The 27,169-nt window shown below is 41.7% G+C and overlaps 1 protein-coding gene across 1 annotated transcript in view; it reads right to left on the reverse strand.

The window, feature by feature from the left end:
* The window catches only part of PDE11A (phosphodiesterase 11A), a 224,288-nt gene extending 197,434 nt beyond the window's left edge, over window positions 1-26,854 (reverse strand). The window contains exon 1 of the mRNA XM_048868451.2: window positions 25,432-26,854. Within this exon, the coding sequence (XP_048724408.2) occupies window positions 25,432-26,241 (810 nt within the window). The 5' untranslated portion in view covers window positions 26,242-26,854. The remainder of the gene's footprint in view (window positions 1-25,431) is intronic.
* Between the last annotated feature and the right edge of the window lie 315 nt (window positions 26,855-27,169).

A 27,169-nucleotide genomic window follows, 5' to 3' on the forward strand; every position in this document is an offset into this window, starting at 1 on the left:
CAGCCCTCTCAGACTCTTGGCTGCCCCCATTGATAGACCCACACAAGGTTCTCCATGTCATCTTATGCCTTGAGGTAAGGCTGAGCAGGTACATATGTGCTCCCTGAATACTGTGGCTAAGGGGTCTGTGTCAGTCCTGCACAGGTGATTGCAGAAAGTGGTGTAGTTGCAAAGTTATGTTCTTAACTCCCCCATAAATGGCATGGGAACTATGTGAAGTAGTAGTCCTAGAAGACAGTGTGTCCCATGACCCAACCCCTGGGAAGTGGGTTGATTCTTCCACGTCCAACCATTGTGTACTCCACCTGCATAAAGCCTGAAAATTCAGATTTTAGGAAAGGGAAATGAATTTCACACTTTGGGGATAAAAATAAAGTTGTGCCGTCGGTACTATTGTACTTTGATAAAAAACTGAGCTTTCATAGATGGAAGAATTTAAGAAATTGGAACTCTGATATAATTACTATCAGAAATGATAGTCTGATGGACAGAAACCAAAAAATTTAATATTAAAGGTTTGTCATACCTGCAATACATTAAATCATGCAGCACATTCAGTTCCCCACTTCAGCATCTTCAGGTCTCAGGTGGATTTATCAATTTGCACAGACCTCAAATCTTATTCATTCTTATTCTTAATACTCTTCCTTCATCTAAATCTAGAATTTTCCCAAATATGGCCGTTGTGCCTGAACTTTCAGAGAACTTTGCCACATGACCATGCCATGGTTTAAAAATTGTAAAACATGGGATATTTCTTTCTTGGCTGGATCAGACTACAGCAGTCTCTAATTTAGTCCATACACTGGAGTAGATTCTCGATGGAGATTTATTTCTTGCTGACATAAGAACTGTGTTCACCTAATCAGAATATTCTTTTGTAGAAGGGAGCTCTTGCGAGCTTCCAGGAGACTCTTGTTAAAACTCTGCCACCAAACTGAAGGGAAGGTTGACATTTTCTTACTTCTGATTAAGCTCTCTCTGTCTTCCCCCCTGCACTGCTAAATCATTCCTAACAGAGTTGACAATACTAGAGCTCATAAAAGTATTTCTGAAAAGCAACTATTTTGCCTTTTGCATGAACCAGGTTGCACCAAATGGCAGGAACTTTCAAAAAAAAAGAAAAAAAAAGACAAATTCTGAGGATGTCTCCCTTCCCGACCCAATGTCACTACACAGTTTTTACTCCCACTACCCACATCAAATTACACAAGCAAATTACACTGCTATGACCTCAATACACTCAGATATTTTTCAGGAATAAGTTACAAAATGAAAAATGCACCTTCTTTGCCACTGCAGTGTTGCCTCCTTCCTTTGTCATACTTATGAGAATTTGGGGGGGGAAGGGGGACAGATCATTTTTGTGGGTCCCTAATGTTAAAATACTGGCAGCACATCACTGTTATTGCTTCAGAGATGACCATTCCAAAGACATCCTGTCAGATTAAAATGATAGAGTTGGGTGGAATATTGGACCCTGTCACTAAAGTCCATTGTCAACTGCAGGTGGGAATGGATATTAATGGTGGCTGATTTTACAGACTGAAAGACTGGGGAAGAGTCTTCCAGGTTGTAATAAATGCACCACTAGTATTTATAAAATAGGTGGATACAGCTCATGTGAAGGCAGAAGTGCAATCCCTCCCCCAATTCTTGCCGGTTTCCATTAAGGGACTGTACTGGTACAGTATAAGCAGCCCTTCGTCCCTCGAACCCATTTCAGTTTTCACGTACTCTGCCCTCTTGGCAACCCTCCTCCCATGTTAGCTGCATGAGCCACAGTTCCTCATTAAGAAATGACTCGCTGGCTGTGTGCAGCAGCTCTAATACATGATGTGTGGCTGAACTCAAAATGACAGAAAAACAGGAGAAAAAAATTCTGCAACAAACTACAATACAAATGTAAAAACAGGAGGGTGTTTTTTGTTTCTGCATTAAATTACCTATGGGGCACTGTTAGTGTTGTAAAACTTTAAACCAAGAATGGGATTGCACCATTCCATAAGGCTCCTCACCATATACAGACGCATTCTCTCTGTGGATTGGTAACTGAATGAAGACATGTCTCTCTCAGTACATTGTTAAAAGAAGGCCTCCCACAGCTGCTACACTGTCCGGATTTTCACTTTGATTTTTTAGGTTCCTCTGCCTTTGTATGTGTGACTAGTCGCTACTCGATGACTATTACTGCACATATGATCAAAAAAATCTTTTAAAGATGCACTGAATATAGTCTCACAATTAATGGAAATATTTATAATGAAATTTACACAAACTTTATCGAATATAAAAGGGGAACTGACAGCAACCCCAGTGTTTATGTTGACTAACAATTTCCATGACAAAAGATTCTTGTGATCTATTTTATATAAATAAAATGAAACAACTGAGAGCAAAATCAGCAGCTTAGCAGAGGATACCTTTGAATAAAGAATGACCAGAATCAATACTAGAAGCCTTGGGGTTATTTTAAAGTGGACATTTAAATGAGTATTGCCTATTGGGGGAAGCCCTGAGTGTTGATTACACTATATTCCCAAAACAAATGGATCCATTACCACTGCTATTGAACTACCAAGTAAAAGCAGGACTTTCAGGAAACTTACTCAATAGGTGTATCTATAACTGGGAAGGGGTCTTGTCTGTGATTGAAAACTTTGACTGACCCAGGCTTCCTATGCTCAACAATGCAAGACTAACCTGAAAGTAATAGATGAGTGGACATGTACTGAAATTAATATTGCTCTAGAAATACAAGTTGGCATGTATTTCTGCTTTAGTTGGTACAATGAACAATATTTAATTTAGGTTTGTTCAGTATTTAATCATTATGATTTAAAGTAAAATTGTGTAGACATTTGATTGTGATGGTAAAGAGGAAATTCATAAAACACTGTCACAATATCATTAAAAGTGTAAGCTGTCACGTGGGGGGAGAAAAAATCCCAAGCAGCTGATTCCAATTAACCATTCCTCTTAGGGCTTGGCTACACTGGAAACTTCAAAGCGCTGCAGCAGGAACATGCTTTGAAGTGCACGTGTGATCGTGTGTGAGAACTGGGAGAACTCTCCCAGCACTCCCGGTAATCCACCTCCATGAGGGGATTCGCTCAGAGTACTGGGAGCGCGGCTCAGACTTGCTGCACTCAGGGGCGTGATTTTTTCACACCCCTGAGCCAGCAAGTTAGAGCACTATAAAATGTAAGTGTAGACAAGCCCTCAGAGGCTGCTGGGAGTAGGAAGGGTCTGACATCTATTTAAAGCCTGAGCCAGCTCATTTCAGAAGAGAGAGAAGGAGGGGCAACACCCAAGAAGACTGGGATATTTGAGGAGTGTCGTGGGGAGAGGGAATCATCTTGGGGAAAAAGGCATTGAAACTGGGGAGAGTTGGCACAGGCTGGGGCCTAGGAAATTTTCGACTTGCCTGAGAGGTAAGAGAATTTATGGGGAAATGGTACTAAAGACTTTGGGTGCTGCTAATGATAAATGGAATACCAATATACCCCTTTTATAAGTATTCCTACATTCTCTCTGGTGTCCTTCCTTCCTCATCATTTCTCTGGTGGTCAGGTCATCCTGGCACATCAGGCAATGGGCTGATGATATTTGGAGCTGTAGGATTTGGAGATTAGCTAGAAACTCAAGTCACCTTAGTGATCATCTGTCAAGCTTGGTGGGGCTGGTGGTTCACAGCTATTATTATGAAAGGTGACACTGACCAATCAGTCTTATAAATTAGTATGACTTAGCAGCTTTGTGATTTAGCTCTAAATTGGAGTTTCTGATACAAGGATTTTTTTGAATATTCATAGATGTAAACATAAATCTCACTTATTAAAAAAGGCTTCTTTTAAATCATGGTTTCCTGTTGCATGTGGCAGTTAGTATGTTAATACTGTAGTGCTTACAGAAACAGAACATTGTACTCCTCTCAGAAGAGTAACATGAAGAAAATAATGCCTTGTGATCTAACACGCAACCAGTTTAATGAGTTAAACATATATTTGGCTGTTTTAATGCCCCATCAGGCATCTTTTATCCGTCAAAGTGGGATCATAATACTGGATATCACTTACATTTCTAAATCACTGTGATTTGTCACAATCAGTGTATCCGGGGTTTGTTTGTTTTTTAATACTGTAAATTAATTAGGAGTTGTTCTTCTTCCTTGGGCTTTATTTGTGCCTCAGGAGTATACTACCCATCCTTTTGTTTCTAGAAAGAGTGGGTTACTAAACTGTAATCATTGATAAAGCAATGAGATTCCCTTGAGTTACTTGTCTGACAATTTCCTTAACAGAGCCAAAAAAAAAAAAAGATAAATGGCTTTTAATAATGGCACCAAGGGCCCGGTCCTGCATGGTGTTGAAAGCATCCTGCAAACTGCTGAGCAGCCTCGCTATTACTTCAACAGGAGTTGAGAGCCCTCAGTCTCCTAGTAAGTGGCACTATGTAACATCATTTCTATAAACAGGGTTGTCTTCTGTCTTAACTCACGTAATAAAATGGAATTCAGTGCAATTATCACAGAGTAGGTTTTACCAGTTCAGAAAATGAAATACCACAACAACATTATTTCATCAAGTAACTGCAACTATTTCTTTATTACATCTGAATTATTATCCAGAATGTATTATTATTGAAATGCTAATAATATGCTTTGCATTATTGAAGAGACAAAATAAACACAGTCCCCACCCCAAGGATTTTAGTCTAAAGCAAAACAGAGTAAACACCGTATGCTGGAATGACTGGGAATCTTTACTAATAATATTATTGTTTATTCACCACTTGTAGGCATCATAGAAGAAATTAACTTTAAGGAAGGATAAGAATTAAAACAGGGTGGTAGCTTGACAGGCCAGAATAAGGAGAGCTTTTATGTATGGGGGTAGCCTTAAGGAAAAGGCACAGACTGCTCCAAGGCAAACAGATGAGTGGGCCAAAAATTAAGAAAAATTATCTGTGCTGACCTCAGTTACCTTTCTTTGAGTAATAAGGTATATATGTCCATTAAAAGGGGTACTTCAGGCTGCCTGCAGCTTGGGGGCAGAATCAGATCTGTCAATCACTTAGCAACAGGCAAATGCCCCGCCTCCTTAAGTTCTCTCCCACTGAGACCGGATAGAATAATCTTGGCAAATGAATCTATTTTCCTAAATTACAGGGTGTGTTAACGATACTTTGAAGAAAAAGCACAATTTCTTCTGCTGCAGAGCATGGAAACTTTCCCTAATGAAGCAAATACAAATACTGAGGTATCTATTTCCATCTCTATTCTGATTATCTGTTTGTGTGAAGAGACAGATTTGTGGACCTTAGTAATAAAAAAAAAAAATTGTGTGGGTTCAATACCAGGTTAATCAGCCCAGAGAGCCATAGCCTCTTCAGCCAGAAAGGCATAAACAGTATCACTGCTGCTCTCACCCTTCTATCCTTTGCATAGTCCTGGGACTATGGGAGCAGTGGAAAAAATGGGAAGGCATGTAGCAAAGACCTTGCCTAGCTTTGTAAGAGACCATCCATCACTTTGCATCCCAGGTCCTGACACATGGAGAGGCCACAGGACACTTTACTGATGTTTCCAGATACAAAGAGGTCAAGCACCAGCCCACCAAATTAACTTATAATGACTGAGGAAATTTCTATGTGCAGGCTCCACTCTGTTTACTTCAACTGCTGCTATTTTAGTTTTGGTGTTCATCAGCTCCTGATAAACAATGCACATAGAGATCTCTTTCTAGTCAGATCACTTTCCTTTTTCCCCCCTCTCTGGGGTTGGGCTGATTGTGCTCTTCCTAGTTTATTTCAGAAACCTGGATCAGACACATTTGACTCATGACTTGAACAAGTTTCTCCATGGAAGTAACCATGCTCTAGGATCTCAATGAATCCTAGTATTCCAGCCAGTGGATGCTGTGCTAACAGTACCCAATGGAGATCACTGGACACAAGGGGGGGTCTTTGGACACCGCTCCCTCCATTTCCTGCCACCTCTGTAACAGCCTCCCAGGGGTCCCTACTCATATCTGAGGTGAGGCCTCCAGGGGAATAAAAGACCAATGTGGATCCAAGAAGCTGCTGAGCCCCAGGAGTGGAAGAGAGACAGAGTATGCCTACACTGCATTCAGAGGTGTGACTCAGCAACACATTATAGCTGTACCCAAGCTAGCTTTGATCTATCATGCTTGAATAACAATAGCAGTGAAGCCCTGGCAGCACAGGCTAGCTGCTTGAGTACACAGTCAAGGTGGCAGGAAGGGCTGCACAGCCTGTGTTGCCACAGCTGCACTGCTATTCTTCAAGCTTGCTAGATCAAAGAGAGCTTGAATATGTCTACATGTACTGCAGTTACACCCAGTGATGAGCTGCCAAAATCTTAACAACTGGTTCCCTCCTCGCCCCACGAGGGGGTCATTGCTCACCCCCGTCCCCCAGGACTCCTGCCCCATCCAACCCCCCACGTTCCTTGACGTCCCCCCCCCGGACCCCTGCCCCATCCATCCCCCTCCCTGTCCCCTGACTGCCCCCAGAACTGGGCAGGAGGGTCTCGTGGGCCACCGTAGTGGGTGCCCACCCCACCCCTAAGAGCCAGAGGGACCTGCCGGGGGGCGAGGTGGGGAGTCCCAGAGGTGGGGCAGCTCCCAGGAAGCATCCGGTAGGTCCCTCTGGCTCCTAGGGGCAGGGGAGAATAGCTGGGGGGGGAGCAGGGGGAGCACCGGCTCCCCCCACTGATCACATCAAAAGTGCCGCCTTAGGCACCGACTCCCTGGGTGCTCCGGGGCTGGAGCACCCACGGGGAAAATCTGGTGGGTGCAGAGCACCTACGGCAGCTCCCTGCCCTGCGCCCAGCCCCAGCTCACCTCCGCACCTGCCCCTGAATGCGCCGCCCCGCTCTGCTTCTCCACACCCCCCCTCCCCCCGGCTTCCCGGTGCTTCCAGCCCTGGAGCACCCATGGAGTCGGCGCCTAAGGCGCCACTTTTGCCCGGTTAAATTTAAAAGCCCTTTTAGAACTGGTTGTCCCTTGTGGAACAACCGGTTCTAAAAGGGCTTCTAAATTTAACAACTGGTTCTAGCAAAACGGTTGGAACCGGCTCCAGCTCACCACTGGTTACACCTCTGACTGAGGTGTTAAGACATACCCTGAGACTGGCTGTTGTCAGAGATGCAGCACCAGCAGGAGAAAGAGAAACCTTCAGACCCACTTTGTCCTCATTACTCCTCCTACCACTTGATGTTGTCAGACTTCCCCCACTTGAGCTGAGGAAGGTCTTTTGAGGGACAGGTGCATAGTGACACTCTAATGGAAACTGGGGGTGGAGCAGGGAAGGCAGGCAAAGAGAAATTTAGTGCATTTAACTGGGAGCAGAGGGAGAAATGGTAACTGGAAAAAACAGTAAATAAAACAGTCAAAATGAAAATAAAGTTGAACTTAGTTTCTGAAGTAATGGGTTGAGGAGTCAGATAAGAAATTGGTTTCAATGGGCTGTTAGGGAGAAAAGAGATTCAAGTAAACAAAATGATTTTTCAGTTGGTATTTATATTGCTGAAATAGAAGACATTCACATGAGAGAGCTGAATAAACATGTGATCTTAATTATATTCACATCCTTCTGTCCCCATGTCTTTCCCTGTTAGTTGCATCACCTATTGCATCATATCTAATTAGACTGCAAGCACTTGGGACAAGGACTGTCTTCAAATGTATTAGGACAGTGCCCTTGGGGCCCTGGTCTAGACTGGGGCCTTTAGATGCTAACAGAATATAAGGAATAATAGTATGCCAAAGCCAAAATTTGAGATTATCAATTTTAACCAAAAATCCAGTCAAAAATTAGGAAGTAAGCAGCTGTGAAACATCTCTTCTTTTTGACTAACAAATTGTATTGACAGCATTTTCATTTAATAAAAATGCAGAGATTATGATGTACGATCCACCACTGATTTACTAACAAACTATGCCAAAAAGATGTCACTGTTTTAATCCCTTTTGGTACTATGCAGTAAGAATTTCAGATGCAGGAGACCCATTCAAAATGCATTCACTAACACACTTAACAGTTGGAATTTCAAGACTGCCAACAAAAATATAATACATACAGTATATCAGTAACAGTCAATATGGAGGACAAACCTCCTCTTGTCTGAAATTGTTTTATTGATTGTAAATTCCTCTTTGGGGAAATATTGCCCTGTAAAATGTGATGGTCAACCAGGGTAAGAAACAGACCTGAACAGACTTGATCCATCAATCCAAGTGTCAGTATTTTAGCAGCTGGAGCAATTGCACTGCAGGCAATGTCCTCTCTGACTATCTAGTCACACTTACTGGGAATATAAAAATATTTCTAGGCAGGTGTGTGTTACCATATACAGAGCTAGATCAAGGCACAAGCACTTAATGCTTGTGTCAAGGGCTCTGGCTCCTGGAATCAAGTGATTATATCAGAATTTCACTTTTTAAAAAAAAATATGGATGCTAACTGTCCAGCCCTCACGACTGTAAAAATAACATTGATAATGGGACTACCCATCCAGATACATCCTTAACTGGGGTGATCCAAAGTTGTTGCCCATCCTCTGGGATGCTTCTAATAGGAAGGAGGGCCCTGACACTGTCCTGCCGGTCTGGACTGGAGGGAAGGGCCCTGCCACCACTACTCCAGAGGTGGGACAGGGCCACAGGGGACCCCATGTCCTAGTGTGTCTAGGGCCCAGATTACCTGAAAGTGGCCTTGACTATACAAGATTCAGATCTTGCAAGTGGACCCACTTGGACAGCCCTTGCATATACAAAAATCTGTTTGCAGAATCAGTCCTGGGAAATGTGAGGAATTTAAATGACAACTGTACAAAAAACTGATCAATTTAGCAAAGTTGAGAATATGATGCTTCTCAAGAGCCATGACAATACTCCATATACTTATACTAACCAGTTTTATTTTTTAGTAGAAAATGAGAAAATTAATCAGTTAGGATCCAATCCTACTCTCTCTGGTTTTCATTGATTTCAATGGCAGAACCAGCTGGCAATTAATTTCTTCATATATAATCTATTTTTAAATAACCTATAGCCAATCACTCCGAAAAATGAAGTTTTCATTTAGAGGAGGCAATAAAATTATGTATAGTGGTTACCACTGAAGGAGTGAAGTCACTAAAAAATGTTTATAAGAACTCACATCTATTTTGCATTTTCAATTAAATATTTTCCCCAAAAAGTTATCATAAGGTCCCAGTGATCCAACAGATGACACTTTCAAAAATTCCTATGAAACAACAGTCAGACCAAAGTAAGGGTTTTGCTCTGTCTTTATCTAATTTAAACCTGAATAATTTTTTCTCCCAGATATTTGTAGCAGGAGGGTCAGTATGACTAAGTGATTCCATATTCTGGTTTCTGGGCAAAGCCTTGCCAATTGTATTTGAATGTTGATCTCAAATAGGAGTACACAAGTCATTGTTTGACAGTAAGGGTAAAGTATCTTTAAAAAAAAGAAAAGGAAACAGGTTTTTTTATTGGGGAACAAAAGGTACACATTTTAGAGTCATAACAAAGTAGTATCAAGACCGCATATAACAAAGGTGAACATAGTGACTGTATAAGAAGCAAAAGGGGGAGTTGAAAGGATGGCTGATCTGTTGCCTCTAGCTGAATGGGAATATTTTAAGCTTTGAATCTTGACAAAATTCAATCCATCTCTCTCTCAGTGGCATAGGTTATTAAGCCATCTTTCTTTGCCTAGAACATCTGGTAGCCATTTTAGCAATTGCTTTGTCTCAAAATAAGATCTGCCTTCATTACCACGTACTGTCCTCAACAAAATGCTTTTGTTTTGTTTACTGAGCAGCACTCTAGCCTAGAACTGCTAATTCCAGAGTAGTTACTACTGGTTTCTACAGTCCGTCATTTGGCACTTTGGTGTTCAATAACTCTCCCTGTTTATGAGTAGGATCAGTATGACTTGGCCCAAAAATATAATTCCAAATCAGGTCAACTGTCACCTAATATAAAAGGGGTGGCCAAACTGTGGCTCGCAAGCTACATGCGGCTTTTTTACCATTAAAGTGCAGCACTCAGAGCCCATCCAGACTCCCCATTCTCCACCTACTGGACTGGGAAGGGGGGAAGCTCAGGACCTCTGCCTTGTAGCGGGGTGGTGTGATAGGGGCCTCTGCACAGTGGGGAGGGAGAATCTTAGGGCTTTTGCCAGCAGGGCACACCTGCCAGGGCTCAGGGCTTCAGCAGGAGCGGGGCTGAAGCCCCTGCTCCTGGCATGTGTTGCCCGGTCTCACAAACTTCTGAAGATCGTCGTATGTGACTCGGAGGACTAGTAAATTTGGCCACCCCCATAGTATAATACACAATGAGCCCACTGTCTGAATATATTCCCAGCTATTATGTCTTAATGCTAATCTACAGGCTTTCTGTAAAAGAGGCTAAAGTATAAAGGCACATCTTAATGTGTTAAATTTATGGGAACAGTCTGAGTGGAAAAACAAGTGTGCACAGACAAAAAGCTCCTACTCAAGTTTGAAATTAAGAGTTACCTTATCCCACAAAACAGCAGAAAGCTAGCTGCAAGGCTATTACAGCAGAACTAAGACACTCTTTGAAGTTCTTGACAAAAATAAGAATGAGGAGGATCTGCAGGTTAACAGGCTTCTTCTCAAGAAGAGTGACGCAAATACTCTACAAAAACAACTACAGCCACTAGTACTCAGGCTGCTGGAGCAAAAACACAAAGCAAAATGACTTCCAACATGCTATTTTAAAATTACAAATCAGAATGTCATATTTCTCTAAGTTAACTAACAGTCTCTGGCAGAAAGATAAGGAAAGGGTGAAACAGGCTAACAGCACCTAGTCTGAGCACCTCCAATTTTAGTATTATCTGCAAATGGTAATGGGCATATAAGCTCCTTTAACAGATTGTTAATGATTTTCAGTAAGATGGGACATCAATCCCTACAATGAGACCTCCTTCCATATGGAAAGTCAATTCTACTGAAGCAGAAAATATCATTATAATTATTTTTCCCAATAAACTACAGGATAGAATCTTGTACACAGCTTAGACTATTGCAGACTTAGGACCAGATATTCAATTAATATAAATTTGTATACACTGATTTCCACCATAGGGCCAGGCTGATCTCAATTGTATCACCAACTTCCATTATTTGGTGTGGTTTTTTTTTTTTTTTTTTTTTTTTAACTCCAGATCTGCACCAGTATAACTACCCTTAACTAGTTTTTCTCTCTGGATCTCAACCTAACTTTACTTTGCTTTTTAGAGACAGGGCTGTGTGGCTACAGCCATGTTGCTAAAAGTCACACAGTGTAGCCGCTGTGTGTCGGCTCGCTTGCTGACAAAAAACTTCCTCCCTCAATGAGCGGCGTTAGCACTGCTGGCATGAGAGCGCTCCTGCTGACAAAGAGCTGTTCACACCAGCACTGGTCTTCAGCCAAACTTTTGTCTTTTTTGGGAGGTGGGAGTTAACACCTCTGAAAGACAAAAGTTTTGTCGTGCAGTTGCTAGTGTAGACATAGGCTAGCTAGTAAAAGGATTTCTTCTACTCAAAGAACTTTGTGGACAAAGAAGCCTAAGCCACTATTCATTATCTAATGAGCCGCCTATGATCTAGAAAGGCCTGTATTTTCCTGGGATCATTCACCTAGGTCACACAAGAATTTCCCTAAATCAGGGGACTCTTCAAGTTGCTGGATCCATTGGCTTTATTGCACCTACAGAGACCTGAACAAAGCTGCACTGGCACCAGACAAAACTTGATGCAGTGACAAATGTTTTCCAAACAGATCAAAACATTTGTCACCGTAAAGACAGCTAAAAACATACACTTTCATAACATTATGTATTCAACTAGGCAGAGATTTTTTCAGGGGAAACTAAGGCACTCCCATTTGAACTACAATCGGAGTTGGACACTGAACTCTCTTAGGCTTCTTAGAAAATCACAGTTGGAGAATATAGCTGACATAGGGAAATTACAAAATCATAATGGGAGGGGAAGTAGTCTCTAGTCAGCAAGGTACGAGAGGACCTCCTCTAGTAATCTCTCTGATTAAACACAGGTCTACATGAACCCCTAACCTACCATGCTGTGCCCCACCTTTCTCACATGCCATTGTGTTTTCTAGTATACTTTTATTAGGGCTGTCAAGTGATTAAAAAAATTAATCATGATTAATCGTGCTGTTAAACAATATTTACAACACAAAATACAAAGTGTACAGTGCTCACATTATATTCTTTAATCTAAATATTTGCACTGTGAAAATAAAAGAAACAGTATTTTTCAATTAACTTAATACAAGTACTGTAGTGCAATCTCTTTATCATGAAAGTTGAACTTATAAATGTAGAGTTATGTACAAAAAATAACTGCACTCGAAAATAACAATGTAAAACTTTAGGGCCTACAAGTCCTCTCAGTCCTGCTTCTTGTTCAGCCAATCACTCAGACAAACAAGTTTGTTTATATTTGCAGGAGATAATGCTGCCCCCTTCTTGTTTACAATGTCACCTGAAAGTCAGAACAGGTGTTGCAAGGTAGTTACGTGCCAGATGTGCTAAAGATTCATATGTCCCTTCATGCTTCAACCACCATTCCAGAGGACATGCGTCCATGCTGATGATCACTTCTGCTCGATAACGATCCAAAGCTGTGCAGACCAGTGCATGTTCATTTTCATCATCTGAGTCAGATGTCGCCAACGGAAGGTTGATTTTCATTTTGGTGGTTCGGGTTCTGTAGTTTCCGCATCAGACTGTTGCTCTTTTAAGACTTCTGAAAGCATGCTCCACACCCCATCTCTCTCAGCTTTTGGAAGGCACTTCTGATTCTTAAACCTTGGGTCAAGTGCTGTAGCCATCTTTAGAAATCTCACACTGGTACCTTCTTTGCATTTTGTCAAATCTGCAGTGAAAGTGTTCTTAAAACGAACAACATGCTGGGTCATCATCTGAGACTGCTATAACATGAAATATATGGCAGAATGCGGGTAAAACACAGAGCAGGAGACATGCAATTCTCCCCCAAGGAGTTCAGTCGCAAATTTAATTAACACATTATTTTTTTAACGAGAATCATCAGCATGGAAGCATGTCCTCTGGAACGGCGGCCAAAGCATGAATGGTCATACGAATGTTTAGCATATCTGGCATGTAAATACCTTGCAATGCCGCTACAAAAGTGCCATGTGAAAGTCTGTTCTCACTTTCAGGTGACACTGTAAATAAGCGGAAGGGCAGCATTATCTCCTGTAAATGTAAACAAACTTGCTTGTCTTAGCAATTGGCTGCACAAGAAGTAAGACTGAGTGAACTTTATTTTCTTTTTGAGTGCGGTTATGTAACAAAAAAAAATCTACATTTGTAAATTGCGTTTTCACGATAAAGAGATTGCATTATGGTACTTGTATTTTTCAATTCACCTCATAGGATTTCTTTTATCATTTTTAGAGTGCAAATATTTGTAATAAAAATAATATAAAGTGAGCCATTGAAATCAATATATTTGAAAATGTAGAAAAACATCCAAAATATTTAATACATTTCAATTGGTATTCTATTTAGCAGTGCGATTAAAGCTGCAATTAATCGCAGTTAATTTTTTTAAGTTAATTACATGAGTTAACTGAAATTAACAGCCTAAACTTTTATTCCTCTAGCTGTGGAGAAACTCAAATAAGTAACATGGTTTGGCCCGAAGGGAGCTTATTGTTCAATTTCAGATGTTTAAGTTTCACTAAGCTTTCAGCAGAAAGAACAAAAATACTGCTGTTTACAGCTCATGAATATCATTCCTATTAATAGCATACCCTGCAGTACAATGTATCAAAACCACATTCATGCATTAATATCTTACAAGAAGTGATACTGTTTCAATGCAATACATAATCTATTTTTGTGTATGTGCTGGGAATTTTTGTATGTCAGCCCTGAAACCTATCTCATTTACTAGTTTGTTGTATATCCATTATCTATGTGCATTGTTTTCTTGTATAATAATGTTTGACTTACCAACATAAGCTACTCAACTCACTGGCAAGAAATTCATGATGAAATACTATTGCTGAGTTAAAAACAGTGGATAGCTTCATGACCAGTTAAAAACATTGTAGATATGAATGTTAAGCTAATAACATGCATAATTAAAGCTCATGCTTCAGAGCCTGAGTTAATCAAAGCAGGGGTCAGGAAGAACTTTTTTTTAAGCACATTATTAGCTAGATCAACTGTTCTCAAACTGAGGGGTGGGACCCCAAAGTAGGTCATGGCCCCATTTTAACGGTCACCAGGGCCAGCATTAGACTTGCTGGGGCCCAGAGCTGAAGCTGAAGCCTGAGCCCTGCTACTCCAGACTGAAGTCAAAGCCCAAAGTTTTCAGCCCGGGGCAGCAGGGCTCCAGCTCCACACACACCACACCCAGGGTCACATAGTATTTTTTGTTATCAGAAGGGGGTCACGGTGCAATGAAGTTTGAGAACTGCTGAGCTAGATGTTTTTCATTCCTCTGAACCAAAGGGTATTGATGACACCACCATAGACAGTATATCAAATTAGATGAACCTGTGGTTTGACCAGGTATGACAGCTTTTCTGTGTTCATCTCCACAACCTGTAGTTTTATCAAAGAAATATGATCTGTCAGGTAATCAGTTTTTACAAACCCAGGTTCCTGTCATACTAAACCTTGACGCATCAGTTCCATTACTATCTGGTCTAGAACACTGGTTCTCAAACTCTTCCATACAACAACCCCCATTTCCATACCAAGACCCGCTCAGGGAGCCCATCTGATCTAGCCATTACTCCACTCCAATTTAACGATGTGGTTCAAACCCCCAAAGTCACTCCCCTAAAGAGACATGATCACTGTATACAAATTATTGAATGGCTTTAGGCCTGTTGTGTCTCCGAGTAAATAACAAAACTTCCACTGACTTCAATGGAATTTGCCTACAGGTTTAGCCCTAGGTCCTGCAAACATTTATGCATGTGCACTTTATGTGTTTCAGTAGTCCCAATAAGTTCAATGCAACTACTTACTTTTGAAGTTACAGATGGGGTTAAATGTTTGCAGGATCTGGGTCCTAGAGACTTCTGTCAACTTGAGTAAAGTCTCTTAAAATATTTCCTAATGATAAGAAATGATACTGCTCAGTATGTTGCGCTGTACATTGTTAAACTAGGATTGAGCTGTGTAGAGCTCCTACTCTATGAAGCTGCATCTGACTGTTAGTTTGAAATGTTTATAATATAACAGTATTTAAAAATGAAAAATAAAGCTGATAATGAATTTATTTTGTATAAATGGTCAGTGTATTTGTAAACAAATTACATTAAGCTGATTTCCTCAAGGGAAAAAATATATACAATAGCATGCAACTATGAACAGGTAAAATGAACTACTCATTTGCCATGGAAAATTGAAAGACAATAAAACTTTAGAGAACAGATAAACTTGAAGTGATACCAGAATCATTCTGAAAAAAGAAAAGGAGTACTTGTGGCACCTTAGAGACTAACCAATTTATCTGAGCATGAGCTTTCGTGAGCTACAGAATCATTCTGGACAATCTTACAGTCTTTATTCAGTCCTTGTTCTTGAAATGGAATTTCTGCTTGAGTGAGAACGGGCCTTTGGCTCTAGGGTAACTGCTCTATTTAAACCAAATGTATAATTTAACTACATTATGTAGAAGGTATTCCCATTACAGTATGGGATTTTATGAGAGTGCCATAATTTTGAAATAGTATTCCTATTTTTCTAAGGTTTCAGAGTAACAGCCGTGTTAGTCTGTATTCGCAAAAAGAAAAGGAGTACTTGTGGCACCTTAGAGACTAACCAATTTATTTGAGCATGAGCTTTCGTGAGCTACAGCTCACTTCATCGGATGCATACCGTGGAAACTGCAGCAGAGTGATAACCTATATTCAGTATCATCTTTAAGGCCATCTTTCTGGTGGACAGACTAATAAAGGTATAAAGGATAACATAAAAGAGCTTTAATAAGCAATAAATACAGTGATATCTACTGAATATCTAAACAAAATGGAAAACTAAAGAATTTATGTGGACAAATGAGGGAACATTCATTGAAAATAATGCATGTGTGAGACCTAAAACATGTCTGGCTAATGGGGAGTTCCAGATAAAAGCCATTCAGGTAAATGAGCTACTAATGTATTTACATCTATAAGGTGTTAAGCACCTACTGTGAACTTCTGAGTGTCCTCACCTCACAGTATGTGTAAATGTTATATATGCATCTCAACTCTGCCCATTGAACTGAGAGCAGCCAACACCTTGAAGAAGGTGCTCAGCATGTTGCAGATTTTATCCCAAAATATCGCCGCATTACCTTTCTTCTTCCAGATCTTTTCTGTACTGTTGTGTCGACTTGTCAGTGCTGGCTTCTCCTTGGAAATCCTCTTTCTTGACTTTTTTGCTCATTTACGTTAAAGGAATTGGAATTTAATATTTATATTTCTCTAAATTGTTTCAAGTTTCATTTTAATTCTTGGCTGCTACTTCTTTACTCACCTTATCTTTTGTTTCTCTTGTTTGTGTATGCATATGTGTATTTTATATATACACATATAACAAACACACTAAGAAATGAACAGAAACAATTCTGCAGCATAAGAGGACAAAGGAAAATGAAGACGAGAACAAAAATAAAGATATGCCTGATTATGCAAAGATACTGAGCACCTCCAATTTTGATTTGCTGCAGCTGGAGTTGCTGCTCAGAACCTCTAAAATTAGATATGGAAATACACAGTTAAGACCCCCAAACAAATATATGAAAAAACCTAATGTGTCTTTCAAAATCAGTTTAATCTCATCTGGGACCACAAAAACTAAAATGCCTTTATCAGAATTATATGGTTATTACATGGTCATATATCACTACAGGGCAGAGTAAAGGTTGTTCGGGTACTTTAACTTTGCATTTCTTATCTTACCATGTTCAAAGTTAAAGTTATAATACTGGAATTTCCTGGGTTTGTAATATTTGGTTTGGGGATAATTACAACATCCATACAATGTTTGTTACCATGAAGTACTGCTTCATACAGTCAACCTTAACTTCAACTTAAATTAAATCTTCATCTTAAATTTTTAATTTTAATTCTCTATTTTAATTCTCTTCTCCATTTCCTGTTATTGCATCCATTCATGTTTAATGTCCTAACAAATTCTCTGAATTCATTTCTGCAATATTTTGTGTAATTGATGGTTTTTCTTGTTTGATTGTCTATCTTGTTTGTCATGTTTCTATGACCTCTGCTCTTCAAAATACCTATCATTCTACCCTTGGGGAAGGGAATATTACTGGCTAGTACTGGAATGAATACAACACTACCATGATGTTCCCCCTCTGGTGTTATCTGGACCGGTGATCTGCTAGGTCACTCCAATCCTTGACTCTGGGAGCCAGCCTTACCCTGCTCTGCTGTGAGAACCCCCATTCCTGGGCTGTTCACGCACAGCCTCTGGCATGTAAGCTGCTCCTTGGATTGTGCAGCCGATTGACACTAGCCAATATCTCTGGTCCCAGACACAACCCTAAGAACCTCCGTCTTGCAGTGTCCAGTTATGCCTGCTGGACACTGAAAGCTTATATGAGTTCATCAATTTAACAAATAAATTGATATGTCCAAGGCTTGTTATGCCAAGGGGAGTCTCAGACATGCTTCAAACAAAACGCAGTGCTTCAGGTAGAATAAACAAACAGATTTACTAACTATAAAGATAAATTTTTAAGTGATTATAAGTCAAAGCATAACAAGTCAACCTGGTCAAATGAAACAAAAGCAAAATGCATTCTAAGCTGATCTTAACACTTTCAATGCCCTTACAAACTTAGATGCTTCTCACCACAGGCTGGCTGGTTGCTCTTCAACCAGGCTCTCCCCTTTGATCAGCCCTTCAGTCGCTTGGTTGTGGTGGTGTCTGTAGATGTAGGTGGAAGAGAGAGGAAGAGCATGGCAAAGTCTCTCCCTTTTATCATGTTCTTTCTTCCCTCTTGGCTTTGCCCACCCCCACTCCCCTTCAGACTCAGGTAAGCATTACCTCATCGCAGTCCCAAACTGGCCAAAGGAAGGGGGGGGGTGACTCACTCGAGAGTACAACAGAGCCTTTTGTTGTTGCCTAAGCCAGCGTCCTTTGTTCCTGTGAGGCTGGGCTGGGTTTGTCCCCTACCTGCCCTGATGAGGTGTGAACTGCCTCTCTGCTCTTGGAGAAATTTTTGCCTGGGCTTATTTTAAGCCATGAGGCTACATTTTCAGCCTCATAACTACATACATGAAATTATAACCTATAACATCACTGTAACAACAATGCTCAGTGCATCATGAGCCTTCCAAAGACACCCAACATGACAAACTTTGTATTGGATACCACACAATCATTTTACAAGGATGAACATGGGGGTGCTGGGTGTTCCCCCGAGGCACAGAGCATCACAACTACCAGCTGATGTCTGCTTTTTAAAAGCTGCTGAATAAAACAATTCTTCAAATGTTTCCCTTAAACTGAACTGCACCTCCCAGGCCCTATGCTGACAATCACTTATCAACTCTGTGAAACTGAAAGAGATATAGTACTGATATTGATATCTAATGGTTACCTTGCACAATAAAATGCAGCTCCTATCTGCTCATGCCCTTCTGTTATCTAAAAGGCCTTTCCCACAAGGGAACTCCCAGCCTAAAAAATTTACACAAATGAGTGTGAGTCTTTGTAATATTACTGTATGATGATAAGGAAAAAAATCCAGCCAAGAGCTGTAATCCATGTATTCTATATTATCAGGATCTGTGTATTATACATAAAGAACAAATTGTGCCAGAGTGCAGCGCAATAGCACATTCCCAGTAGGCAAAATGACTTTCCTCTGGCTTCTTTCTCCCTTTCCTTGCATAGGTACAAAGGAGAAGGTCTATAAGAACTGCTACTGGGGAGCCACTGAGAGGAAAGTTCCCACATTCAGGTTTTCAGGACTTTGCTGAACCCCATTCTGGAGATGTTTGGATTTAAGTTTTCAGGAATTTTGCAGCACAGAAGGCAAGGCTTTGTGTTTTGCTTGGTTTTGCTTCTGGTAACTTGTTTTTATGTACTGTTATAAAGCATTACTTCTGTTGGAAAAACCATTTGATTCCTCGTTTTATTTCTATTGTACCCCACCAGCTTCCAAGTGAAATGATGTTTTTCTCTTCTAATAGCTCTTTTTCTCTTCCCCCACATCATTAAAAACTCATGTTTTACTTTCTCTAAAACTGCTTTTCATAATTATGATTTTAATACAAGATCATAATAGTACCCTTTCCCCTTGTTTTTATTGCCACTGGCAGAATGTCATTTTTACCCGTTTGAGACTATACTTACTGCTCTACTGAGTGAGCTGTTTTCACTGATCTGGGGAAGGGTTTGGGATGCCATCAAATTAGCTTCCCAGTTTTGTACAGCTAAACTAATAAATTATCTTTCAGATAATGCTAATGTTTCTTGTGACTACAATATTTAAAATGCTGCTCTGCTTGCTGACGTACAAAAGTTGGGGTAAAATGGAAATAATCCATAAATAAGGACTAAAAGCAGTAAAACACTTTGAGGAAAAAGGACCAATGTCTTGAAAATCGATAACTTTAAGCTACCTAAATTAAATACTTTAAACAAATTATTAAAGATGAATTCTATATGCCTGCCATCTATGTATTTATAATGCACTCATTACTCTAGCAGCTGAGCACAAATACTGCACCTTTATGATGTACTATGATGGCCTCACAGCATTTTTTTCTCACTTTTTTTTTCCTGCTTGTTTTTCACATTAAAAATACAGGTCAAGACTTCCCTGTTGTTGCTCCTAGACCCTGTCGAGGGAACTGGAGTGGGATAACCTGAAATCTGAGCTGTAGCTTTCCCTGTATTCAGCTGACGGGAGAAGGGATGCTGAATCTCAGGACTTATCCACATACACAAGATGTACTGGTGTAGTTAAAGCGGTACAACCCTCCCAACCCCCTATAGTGGACAAAGTTATATCCAGGTTCTGAGCATGTCACGCAAAGTGGTGAGCACCCTCAACTCTCAGTGAAAACAACAAATTGCAGGAGTTTAGTACTCAGCAGGATTGGGTCCAAATTTCCTTATTGATTAATATTAATCTGCTTCTTAAAACATTCTCATTTAAGAGACGTTGCAATTTTAGAATGAAGATTTTTTTCCATTGAGAATCAGTGATGTTCCAAAAAATTACACTACCTACTTTTTGTTCCAGTTGGAGTAAGTCTCAAAGAAATACACAGATAGTGAGAAGCATTACAAGAGTAGTCCTGCTGAGTCTTATTGATGAAAGCAGCCCCATATGTCAAAGTCCAGCGTACACACATTTTTTTTAAACTGAATCTGATAAATTCCTTTTTGCAAATCAGTTGAATTATTTCTGAATAACAGTTGCAAGACTGGACTCTTAAACTAAAACAAAGGATGTTTTTCCAATAATATCTGTACTTCATCCAAGTTTAAAATTTTCATTAGCACAAACTTTCTAATAACAATTTATCTTTATAAATGACTTAGCACAAAATTATAATGTATTCAGTTTTTCTGCTGTTGTACATTTCTAAAGGCTTGTTTTAAGCTGAAATATGTGATATTTCACTTTAATTAAAAATGCCTTTTATCTTACAAGGAAATGTAATGAAGAAATGAAATAATAGAACTGAACATGCAACATCTAGAATCTAAGGTATATAACATTCATCAGCAGGAATTTCCTACTTTCATACGCTGAATGTTTTTTATTCTCTGCTAGCCTCAGAAATGTTTGTTTAATGACTCTTAAACTTCATAAATCGTTACCTTGGGGAAATAGAGCCAATTAGTTATTTAATATTAATAAAAATTGATTACTATTCAATCTTCAAATTTAAAACTAATTCTGGTCCTGTTCTTGCGAAGTAAGTACCGTATGTAAGTAGTCTTATTGACTTCAATGGGACTGCTCGCATGAGTAAGGGTTTGTAAGATCCAGCCCAATAACCTAACCGTCACCAGATTCACTATTAAGGCCTCAAGCTATTATTTGATTTCATGACTATTCCACTTCAGATAAAGGCATTTTGTAACAAAAATATCATATCCTCTTTGAAAACACCATGTAAGTCATTACAAACTATTTAAACCAGTGGCGCTCTGTATGGGCACAGGGGACCTATCTCCACACATCACAGTGCAGGGTTGGGATCTAAAGTTTGAGGGCCCAATCTTACATGATGAGCACTCTTAACTCCCTGTGACTTCAGTGGAAGTTGAAGGCACTCTGTTTGTAACAAGAGCCCAATCCAGTTTCCTCTGAAATTAATGGAATGACTTCCCAGTGATTTCAATGGGAGTTTAATCAGGCCCTGTGGAAGTAAAAGCAATGGTTGACACATTGAATGATAAACCGCCTAAATCTTGTTAATTTCTTGCTAATTAAATCCACTTATCTGTAAACCAGTTGAATGTTAGGGGAATATCTTTGTCTCTTTAACTTGCTTTATGATGTTCTGAAACACAATCTTTAAATGAAATTAAAGGTGTTTGTTTACCTAATATCTCTCAATATTTCTTTGACTTCACTGTGGTCAATCTCTAATATAAAAAAGGAATGCTACTCTGTCATCCTTTTTTCCTCCATCTGTCAGCCTGACAAAGCTACCTGCTGATGTTTTTTCACTTCACAGCTGATCAAACACCTTCATCATTAACACTGACTAATCATATCACATTTTTATTAATTTTTAAAGTAGTGTATTGTGAGCACTAACAATGATCTGAAAGCACTAGCAATGATCTGAAAGGGAACATCTGTCACTTGTCTTTGCACTTGTATCAGAGCCTCTTTAGGAGTCTTTATTCTTGCTAGTGTTAAATAGAGTAGATCTCCTTTTGCTTTAATAATATGTAATGGTCACAAGCCTGCCAGGTACAAGAAAATAAATTGCATTAACTCAGAACCACACTGGTTAATCAAAGAGAAGCCAGATCCTCCATTCTGTTCTCAGACAAAACCCTCAATGAAGCCAGAGACTGAAGCTTCTGATGCCAAAGCTGATCAGAAGTAACTCCACTGAAGTCAATGAAAGTTGCAACAGTGTAAACCTGATGTAAATAAGGTGACAACAGAGCCCAAGACTCTACCCTCTTCCCCAATAAGTATATATTTGTTGGTTTAAGCACATAGAGAAGTGTATTAGGTATAAACTTTTAGTCTGACTACAATGAACAGAAGCCAGCCATAAGAAGTAGAATGTAAAATAAATATTGATTGGTCAGTTAATAGAATATGCCTTGATTATTTTTCTCCATTTTCTGCCATGTACAAATAAATCTATTAAAGTAATTGAGCTCTTTCAAGGAAAAAGGGCAAGGGAGACTGAAATGGTCTCGTCCCTCATCCCTAGGAAACTCCATGCCACACCAGTGGTCCCCTCACCTCCTGCAAGGAAAGCACCTGGAGCTGTCCAGAGACTCCATGAACCCAGAGACAACAGATGACATAGTGAGGGGCAGACCCTGGCTCTAGCAAACTCCAGTACCTTTCGATACTATAGACACTTAGTACTACTGAGGGAATCTCCTGGCTGGCTACTTCTTGCTTTAATCTCTTCATGTTGCAACCATCTCATAGGCAGCACACTGTCAATGATTGGGAAAGAAGATAGGGAGACGGCAGGCAGGTGGGGAGGGATGATGGTGATGGTTTAGAGGGGAGGGCTGGATCGGAAACAGAGGGGGAAGGGGAGCAAATAATGGGGAGGGAAAAGAAGAAAAATCTGAATTTATCAGATGAGTGCCAAAATTTGTCCTCAGTCAGTTTGTTGTATATGTTATATCCCTTTCTCTCTCTCTCTCTCTCTCTCTCTTTAGTTTGTAAAGTCTGGGGGGCAGAGACCTGTCTCAACTTATGCATCTAAGGTGCCTACCACACTTTTGGGTCCTTGATGAATAATAAATAGTATCACTCAAAACTCAAAAATTCATCCTGACAGGCCTGTATTTAAAAAAACGCTCTGTTCTAATCTCCAGTCTTCTCCCTGAATGGTTCAGGAACAACTGTTAATTTTTGTTTGTGTGTTTGCTTTTTATTATTCTAGGACAAGATTAGACATTGGGCAAATGTTTATCATCAAGCAGTTAAAATATTTAAGTCCCAGCTATGAAGATATATATTTATTTCTCAATCCTATATAGCTCTCCATGTCTAATTGGGTGAGAGAGGCCTGTTTTACATGTAACAGAAAGGAAAAATAAGCAAAAAGAAAAGTAGGAAACCTGAAAGTGTGTGTGTGTGTAAGTGTGTAAAAGTTGATCTAAATTCAGAAAGCTCAAGGTTAAATCCTGGCCCTACCCATGTCAATGGGACATGAAAGTTTTGCCATCACCTTCATAGAGGTCAGGATTTCATCCTCAGAGTTCAAAGTGAGTAATCTGAAGTGGTGGAGAAAGTCCTTGTAAGGGGAGATGGGAGTTGTTACCTTGTTCTCAGAAATAGGTTTGGAAATCTGTGCTGATCCAGAGGGGCACATGCAAAGGCTTTTCAGAAATATTTTATCTTTAGATTGGTTTAGTAGTAACCAGGAAGGGAAGTTTAACTCAGCAGTGATAGAGAATAAGGATAATAATAATTTGCACTTTTATAGCAACTTTCATTAGAGGTTCTCAAAGTACTTTGCAAAGTGAATCAAGCCTTAAAACAACCCTGTGATGTGAAGTATAGAAATATAACAATACTCATTTTATAGCCAGTTAACCTAGCCTTATCAGCCATTCTGGATTTTGTGGATCTGCTCTAATTTTACTTGAGCAATCTCATGCCTTGCAAGTAATGCCTAGGAGGGACCCCTAGAACTGTCCCCTAGGAGGGACCTAGGCATTACTTGCAAGGCATGAGATTGCTCAAGTAAAATTAGAACAGATCCACAAAATCCAGAATGGCTGATAAGGCTAGGTTAACTGGCTGTAAAATGAGTACTGTTATATTTCTATACTTCACATCACACAGTTGTTTAAAATAAGTTATCTGCAGTGGTTGCCAAAGTAGGGTTTGTGGGTGGCAGAGGGACTTGTGTTCTTCCAAGAAGGTCCATGTCAGCACCCTCTCCCCATGGCTGTGGTGTTAAGGGCACAGTGTAGCCTGTGACAGACTGACAATGTCCTGTAGGATTCTGGGCAAACCTTATGGAACTAAATTAAATCTTACTGAATTAGGTTTAGTACCTTTGGGGGACAGTTGTATTAAAAATGAAATTTTGTGCATGTGTGTGTACATTGCGTGCAATGCCTCTAGGAGGAGGGGGTTGCTAATGTAATTCCTCTAGCTATCAGCCCTTTGAAGCCACCTCTAGGGAGAGGTACACAAATACTAGTTCAGACTGGATTTGCCAGAGCCTGACAGACAGAGAAAGGATTTTTGAATAAATGGCTTGGTTTTAAACAAGCTCATAGCTTTCTTCCTGATCCAGCATATTTCTATACTTCACATCACAGAGTTGTTTTAAGGATTGATTCACTTTGCAAAGTTCTTTGAGAACCTCTAATGAAAGTTGCTATAAAAGTGCAAATTATTATTATCCTTATTCTCTATCACTGCTGAGTTAATATTCCCTTCCTGGTTACTACTAAACCAATGGTTCCCGAAACCAGCTTCAGAAGCCCACAAGCCATCATCATAATACGTTATATCATGACACTGATGCAATCTCACATTGCACTGTTGTAGTAATCTGTTAGTGTTTGAATGCACGGTGACTGTCCCCAACCAACAGGAAAACTCAAAAGATGGGTAAGCTTAGGTCCAGTGTGGTTAAGTGGCTTGCCCTAGCCAGGGCCTGGCAGAGCCACCACCCAGAAACCCTGACATCTCACTACCTATCAATTTGATTAAGAGCTCAGCGTGCTGGATAGGGAATGGGATTTCTCCCTAGTGTCAGGCTTAATCCTATGGTTACAAAATTTAATTCTTTCTAGGTTTCCCCCCCCTCCTCCCAGGGCACACAGCTTATGCATAGGGCAGCAGTAATGGGGCAGTGTTGCTGCCCTGCCCTGCTCCCCTTTTGGAAAGTCACACTGTTCCAGAAGCCAAGAAGCCTCACTCACCCAAGAAGCCCTGGCTGGGATGATTTAATTGGGTATGGATCCTGCTTTTGAGCAGGGGGTTGGACTAGATGACCTCCTGAGGTCCCTTCCAACCCTGATATTCTATGATTCTATGATTCAGGTCCCCGCAAACTGAGGGGCACATGGCAGGCAGGCAGCTGGGCCTTGAGTCCCCACAGGTGGCCAGCACATGAGTTTCTGTGCCCATAAACTCACATGCCCTATGGCTAGCCCTGGTCCTACCTGGTAAGCGTCTGGGATGTTGACTGTCTCCCCGTGCTCTGCCACATAGCCGATGATGCCCTTGCCCCAGGGCACCTGCACCTCGTTGGAGTTCTCGGTGCTGCAGCAGGGCAGGAGTGGGGTGCCCGCGTGCACGTCGAAGAACTTGGACACCAGGCTCTTCTTGCCCGACGCAGCTGCCTCCACCAGGAAGAGCGAGCTCCGGTCGGCCTCCACCATGAGGCAGACGAAGATGAGGATCTTGTAGCTGAGGCTGGTGAGGTCCAGGTCGTTGGAGATGTCCTTGACCAGCTCCAGGAAGAACTGGCGCTCGTTGTGCTCCTTGAGGTGGCGCTTGTAGTCTAGGGCGGTGGGCGGGTACTGGGGCAGGCTGACCCGGGACTCCAGCAGGGCGCTGAGGATGTGCGCCGTGGTCGGGGGCAAGGAGCTGGCTTTCCTGAGCAGGGCCCTTCTCCGCATGCTGCTGAGGGGCTCCTGGGCTCGGGCGTGCACGTGCTCGTCGTAGGTCAGGTTGACGTGGATGGCCTTGGACCTGGCGAAGCTCTGCCTCAGCTCCTTCTGGGAGGCCCTTCGCTGCAGCCCGCCCGCCGCGCTGGCCTCCCCGGGGCCACTGCTGGCCCAGCTGCTGGCGGGGCCCAGACTGGGGCTGCCGCTGCTTCGCCGGGCTTCAGGGCCGCCGCCGCCGGCGCTGCCGGTGCCCGGAGGCGCTGCGGCGAGCGACTTCCTCCTCTTCAGCCACTTCTCCACCAGCTCCGGGTGCCGGTCCAGGAAACTTTCCACCGCAGCGAAGTCCAGGCTGCCAGCCGACATGGTCCCCGGGCTCCAGCGCCGCCGCCGCCGCCGCCTCACAACACCGGCTCCGCTCCCAGCTTGGGACCGCTCCCGAAACTGCCTCGAACTATTTCCGACCCCGATGAACCATGGCAGAAGGGAGAGGAGATCACCCACCTTCCCAGCCCGCTTTAGCCGTAGGGAGCGGTCCCTCCCTCAGAGGTGGGGAGGCTGCCCAGAAGTGGGGGAGCAACGTTTGCCTGACTTTCCGCCCTCGTCCAGGCTGGCCCCCCTCCTCTTTTATCGCCTCCTGCTCCTCCTCCACCTGGCCCCGGCTCTCTGCTCTGCCCTGGCCCGCGGTTCTCCCTTGTCCCCTCCTACCCGCTCCCTGGTCTGGCGCTTGGTTCTGGGCCAGGTCCTCCTGCTCCCCCCACTTCCTCGGGGAAAAGTGCGGCCGCGGCTTCCCCGGGATGCACTGATCTGAAAGCGCTTTTGCAAACCCTTCTGCGAACTGCTGCGGCTGCAAGCGGCTGCTCCTGCGTAACCCAGCCAGCAGACCACTGAGGGCGGGAGTGGGAAGGGAGGGAAGAACGCGTGAGTCGAGAGGGGAGGAGGGGGGAGGAAGAGCAAGTGGAGATACCAGGGACACAGTCAGCAGCATGGATACTCACTAGAGTGAGCGGTGCGGAGTGACTGAGATTATGCCGGGTGCCCCTCTTCTCCTGCTTTGAGCAGGGGGTTGGACTAGATGACCTCCTGAGGTCCCTTCCAACCCTGATATTCTATGATTCCTCCGTAATGGATCATGAACACCAGTCCTTTGCGGGAGCTACACGCAAGGAGCCTTGCATTGTTAATAGTTCAAACTAAGAAAGAGAACTCAAGGCAGTCAATCCTGTCATCCAAAAATGCAGAGCGGGTGCGGGGAGTGGGGGAGGATTTGTGGGCATGTTTGTGTGCTAGAAAA

The sequence above is a fragment of the Caretta caretta genome, chromosome 11, assembly GCF_965140235.1.
Source record: "Caretta caretta isolate rCarCar2 chromosome 11, rCarCar1.hap1, whole genome shotgun sequence".
NCBI classification, from domain to species: Eukaryota; Metazoa; Chordata; order Testudines; family Cheloniidae; genus Caretta; species Caretta caretta.